This window comes from Calypte anna, chromosome 1, assembly GCF_003957555.1.
Source record: "Calypte anna isolate BGI_N300 chromosome 1, bCalAnn1_v1.p, whole genome shotgun sequence".
In the NCBI taxonomy this organism is placed as follows: domain Eukaryota; kingdom Metazoa; phylum Chordata; class Aves; order Apodiformes; family Trochilidae; genus Calypte; species Calypte anna.
Window position 1 is genome coordinate 44,798,555 of NC_044244.1, and position 5,921 is coordinate 44,804,475.

General features: G+C 36.9%; 1 protein-coding gene across 1 annotated transcript; it reads right to left on the reverse strand.

The window, feature by feature from the left end:
* Window positions 1–1,019: 1,019 nt before the first annotated feature.
* On the reverse strand, window positions 1,020–4,289 carry IAPP (islet amyloid polypeptide). The gene is made up of 3 exons (XM_008506113.2): window positions 4,231–4,289; window positions 3,965–4,061; window positions 1,020–1,395 (listed from the first exon to the last, which is right to left on the reverse strand). Exons 1-3 carry the CDS (start codon window positions 4,250–4,252, stop codon window positions 1,206–1,208), a joined length of 309 nt encoding a protein of 102 aa, XP_008504335.2. The 5' UTR covers window positions 4,253–4,289; the 3' UTR covers window positions 1,020–1,205.
* Between the last annotated feature and the right edge of the window lie 1,632 nt (window positions 4,290–5,921).

Below are 5,921 nucleotides of genomic sequence, written 5' to 3' on the forward strand. Positions count from 1 at the left end.
AATATTAAACTGAGGAAAAATCTATATATTTTGAGGCATACTTTATAATGGAAACAAATCAACAAAAGACAATAATTTAGATTTCGTTAGCTTCTCCAGTGCTAAGCTTCTCTGAATGTTTTTCATAATTGGACAATATTCTTTTTTAGATGATAACAGACTCTTCACTGAGAAAATGATGGACAAAGCAACCATTGCTGTAATATAGAATATAATCCCTATGAAAATTTGTTTACCACTGATTAAATTAAACCTGCACTGATACTGGGCTGAGGTAGAAGGAAATAACAATGTCAAATTTCCATTAATGCCCTCCCATCTTTAAACAACTTTTCTCGGATTTTGGTAGCAATAAAAGAATGACAATGAGCAGATTTACCTTGCTTCTGTCACATGTTTTAATGCTTGAACTGCTCATTGTTTTTTTCTCTTCCCTTTGTTACTCTAGTTAAGGAAAGATATAAACCAGGAGAAGGTGGTTTTGCTTGCATGTTAACTTGAGTTTTATTTATAATTAAAAGCCCTTATGCTCATTAGGCTTGCATTTTACTGGTACCATCTTAAAGGAAGAACTATAAATTCTTAAAATCCCATGCTTAGTACTTATGGAAATCTGTGCTGCAAGGTGATTGCTACTTTCTTAATGCACTTTAAGGGGGAAACAGTACAGTGAGTTAACTGATATAATCATCGTATACACAGTGCAGACATCTTGTCTCATCTAGTTGTTCCTTCAGTTGTGTAAAACAAGATGCTGTAGATGCTTCGACACCAGAAAATTCTTCTGGTTTACTTTTATTAGGTTCTAACTTCTGTTGGCATTCTGAGTTTTGTTGGTCTCAGTTAAGATGATTTCTTTCTCTTACTGAGCTGTGACTATGAAAACATACACATCAATTTTATCTTTTTCATCCTTTTAATAACAAGAATAATAAACCTCTTGCAATTAAGTTTCCATTTATTATTGTGATATATATACTTATGTTTTACAAAGGAATTTTTTTGACAAGCAGATTTCTGGGGTTCTGAATGGTGGTGAAACAATAGCCTGTGCATGTCAGTGCACATGATGAACATAAATCCCACACACACACAGAAAAACAAGGCACTGTTAAGACTGCACAAGAAATAAATGACCAAGAGGTTATTGATACATTAAAAACCAAGTTCCTAATGAAGATTGTATCAGTAGTCATTTTAACACCCTAAAGCTGTGCATTGTTTTGGGGTTCTCTGCTTAAAAGCCCAGCTGTGTCCCTCTTTCCGTATGTATTGGAGCCCACGTTTGTAGGTGAATAAATTGCTCCAATGTTGTTGCTGGAACGAACCAAGAAATCAGCCAAGCGTTGTGTCACACACGTAGCAGTGTTGCATTTCCTTTTCTCCAGGTGGTGACTATGAAGGTGAAAGAAAAAGAGGCAAGAGTAAGTCAAATGATGAGCCACGCAGTGTTCCACTTCTGATAGGCACTTGAGCTGTGCTAATGTGGGAGTTCTCTATTATGTGCACAAATAGAGGAACATCACAATCTTCCTACCACCTACTTTGTGCCTGAAAAAAATCTCGTGCAGTATGCTATTATCAGTTTTAATGATGGGGGTTATTTAAATGCAAAGTCCTTAACAGTCATATGTCTTTTTTATTGATATTCTGCATAGCAGCTTATGACATCTAGAGAACCTGTAATGATAGTATAGTTAAGACAGTAAGTTAAAACAATGACTAAATGTTTAGCTTTCAGCTGAACTTCTAAATCTATTTAGAGCCCTTGATGATATCATGAGGATTACGAACATAATGACAGTCACTTACATTTATTTAGTTCTCTTGTTCTTCCAAAATTATATCCTTCTCTCACTGAAGCAAATAGTAATATTCCAGTCCAAGCCTGGGGGCTCTTTAGCCCAACTGTGCCACACAACATGAGAGGTGACAGGCATTGCCATTAGATCAATTCAGTAGCAATTAAGATTTTGCTCTGTCTAAACAGGAGTTGTTTACTATAGGATCACAGAATGTTTTGTGTTGGAAGGGACCAACTATACCAGCTGCTCAAAGTCCCATCTAACATGGTTTTGAACCATTTCAGGAATGGGGCATCCACAGCCACCCTGGGCAACCTGTTCCAGTGTCTCATGACTCTCACACCGAAGAATTTCTTCCTAATGTCTAACATAAATCTACTCTCTTCTAGTTTAAAGCCACCACCCCTTGTAAAAAGTCCTTCCTGAGTTTTCTTGTAGGCTCCCTTCAGGTACTGGATGTTCTGGGTCTCCCCAGACCCTTCTCTTCTCTGGGCAGACCAAGCCCAACTATCTCAGGCTGTCATCACAGGAGAGGAGCTGCAGCCCTGTCATCATCACTAATGAAAAGCATCCATATCTTTGTTGGAACACCCTTAACTTGGAAGTGTTGTCGCAGGAGATAATTTGCTTTAAAGACTTTGATGAGTGTCCACAGAAGAATCCAGTTTAAAAAGAATGAAATTATCTGAACCAACAGAACATTTACAGACTTCTGTGTAGAACTTAGGTAGAATGTAATTTTTTATTTGTTTTGTGCGTACAGAAAATGTTGTTCTTAGACCACTGTTGTTGCTTAAGACAGAAACACTTTTTGAGATTGTTGATTGAGTTATTGTTACTTTTCTTGGATTTCTTCATGTTGATCTGACATGAAGCAGGAAACAGCTTGCAGCAGAAATTTACTGCAGTGAGCGACAATTTCCCAGTTTCAATCTGTGAGCAGTTGACTATGAGAATATTTTCCTATTGGTTGATTATATAATTTATCTAAAATGTCATCTGTTATTTTAGAATTATTTGAATCAATCTAAGATTACAAATGGGATAGCAATTTTGAGAGGAATTACTGTATTATAGTGATTCTTCAATGACAAATAGGCAGCAATTTCTATGCAATAAATGTTTTAAATATTTAATTGATTTTAAAGGAAATGGTTGGATAGGTTTTGGTATAGCTTCTCATAAAGTAGTCATTGCAAGAAATTCACTCAAAAGCCTGATAAACCATTAGAACAGTTCAGCACTCTTAATCTTTTAGTGCAAATACTTTTTGAAATTCTGATTTATTCATTAAAAAATTACCTGAAACAGGATTTATGGATTTATAAACCTGAATACATTTCAGACTCGTTCAATTCTATCAGAGCCAATTGCTGGTTTTCCTTCTTTCCATGATTAAATGGATATTTAACTCTGTGATAAAATATTACTTACGTAAAGGAAAGAGTTATGTTTTAAAATAATTCAATTCTAGCACAACATCACTGTTATAACAATTTTTTTTTTATTATTTTTTTTTCTCCCCATCAGGCTTGTAAGTGTGACAAACTTAAATAAGAAAGTCTTTTCAAAATACACCTTTCTTCTCAAGGTAATGTAGTATTAGCCATTTTCATTTATGAAAGCATTATAATTGTAAAGTGGTGGTTGAATGATCTGCAATTTTTGTCTCTGGATTTCACTTTCTACCCTAAATGCTTTGATCTTTATACTTACAAAACATCTCCATTTGCAAGAAGAATCTTATTTTAAGCTCTTTTTGTGAATAAACAACAGACATGAAGAATCTCAAGGTAACAGAATAACACTGGCACAAATTCTAGTTCATAATTTAATCTTGACTGATATGACTAGAAGAAATAAGGGAAATCAATACCTTTTTGTCTTTGCTGCTGATTGATCTGGCATTTCCTCACTAAGTCCTGAGAGTGTATTCTGTGGCATTACTGGCAATATCCATCCTTGTCTCTTGGAAGTACCATCAGATAGATCATCAGCCACAGATAGTAATCTTTAAACAACAATAAAATATCCTATGAAATTGAATAGCTCTATTTTTCCTCATGTTATCTGAGATACGAAAGCAAAAGCAATTCATGCAATAATCCGAACACTTTTTTTCCCTTCAGGAGAAATAAATATGATTATTTATTACTCACTTTTCAAGAGGTGTAGCTTCCAAATGGTTCAGAGTGACAGAAAGGGCAATGAAGAGAACTGACAGCTTTAGGCTGCACATCTTTGCTGCCAAACTTTCTGAAAAGAATAATGATTCAAAACTGAAAGCAAACCCAAAGACTCTTCATCATATCCTATTACTGATGCCCATGCTGTCTTAAATCACCAGCAGCCACTCATTTTCACAGGGCAGAGTAAAAAGTGATGCCTCTAAGTGTAGTGACACAACACAGCTTCAGACAGATACCTCTCAACAGTTCATTTTCCATGTACTAATTTAAATCCTTTTCCCTATCTCTGGTTTGCATCCCCTGATATATCCCAGTCTCAAATTCTGGTTCCAGGTGCAACTTACCTTGAAGAGTTATCTTTGCCTTTTCTTGAAAAATGATAGTGATTAATAATGAGAAACACTGTGCTTTCCTCAAAGCACATCTGTTGTATTGCTCCTTAAATAAGGAAAAATAAAGAAATTGTTTACCTTTTGCTGGTCAGGGAGCTGGCTGGAATGGTGTGGGAGCAAGAAGGGTGCATGCAACAATTCCACGCTTGCATCCAGCTCTGGAGTATCCTTTTCCCCCTTCCTTGCTGACAAGTAACACAGCTCTTATATATCCCTCACACCTTTCTCAGCTCTGACATCAGGCAGCAGAGGGACTGTCATTAATTCCCATCCCTATAGATAGAAAGTACCCCAGAGGGGAGCAGAGACAGATAGGTCACTCTTACATTAACACATCACTAAATATTAACCTGGTAGATGCAGGATGCCCTCATGAAGATGCTGCACATCAGAACTGAAGCCTCAATCTCACAGGTTTGATAAGATGCTGAGGTAATGTTCCCTGTGGGTGTTTGCAAGGGCTAAGTAAGGTAACAAAAGCTAAGAAGAAAGCCAGAGTAAATGAAACACCAGGTCACCAGTAACCGAAATGTAAAGAAGCAGATATCTTAGAAAAGCTGGGATAGTTGTGGAGGTTTGTTGTAGAAGTGTATAATGATCAAAACAGAAAAAAAAGGTTTGAAGGGATAAAAGGTGCATTAGGAATATCAAAAGACTAAAAATTCTTTAGAATGACAGGGTGATGATTCAGGGCAAGAAGGCAGGAATGCACATTTTTCAGTAAAGTATAAATGTGAATGAAAATTCTATAATTATTAATGTAAAAGTAGGGGTTTTGTACCTTTGTTTTTGTTTGGCTTTTTGGATTTTTTTTTTTTTTTTGATTTTTACTAACACTGTAGATTTTTTTTATGTCAGGCATGAAAATTTTATCAAATAAAATTCTAAAGAATAAAAAAGACTAGGATAAAAATGACTGAAAATACCAGATTAAAGCCTACCTGCACATATTTATATACCTCGTGTGCACAGCATGTGATTCAGGGAAAAATATAAACTTTTAAAAGACAAAATCCAGTATTAATAACTTATGCGATGGAACATTTCCAAAGACACAAATTAGAACAACTTGTTCCTTGATGTCACTGGGAATTAGGAAAATCAGTAAATTCTTTTCTTTCTCCCTTTCTCCCTTTCTCTCTCTCTTTTCCTTCCTTCCTTCCTTCCTTCCTTCCTTCCTTCCTTCCTTCCTTCCTTCCTTCCTTCCTTCCTTCCTTCCTTCCTTCCTTCCTTCCTTCCTTCCTTCCTTCCTTCCTTCCTTCCTTCCTTCCTTCCTTCCTTCCTTCCTTCCTTCCTTCCTTCCTTCCTTCCTTCCTTCCTTCCTTCCTTCCTTCCTTCCTTCCTTCCTTCCTTCCTTCCTTCCTTCCTTCCTTCCTCCCTTCCTCCCTTCCTCCCTTCCTCCCTTCCTCCCTTCCTCCCTTCCTCCCTTCCTCCCTTCCTCCCTTCCTCCCTTCCTCCCTTCCTCCCTTCCTCCCTTCCTCCCTTCCTCCCTTCCTCCCTTCCTCCCTTCCTCCCTTCCTCCCTTCCTCCCTTCC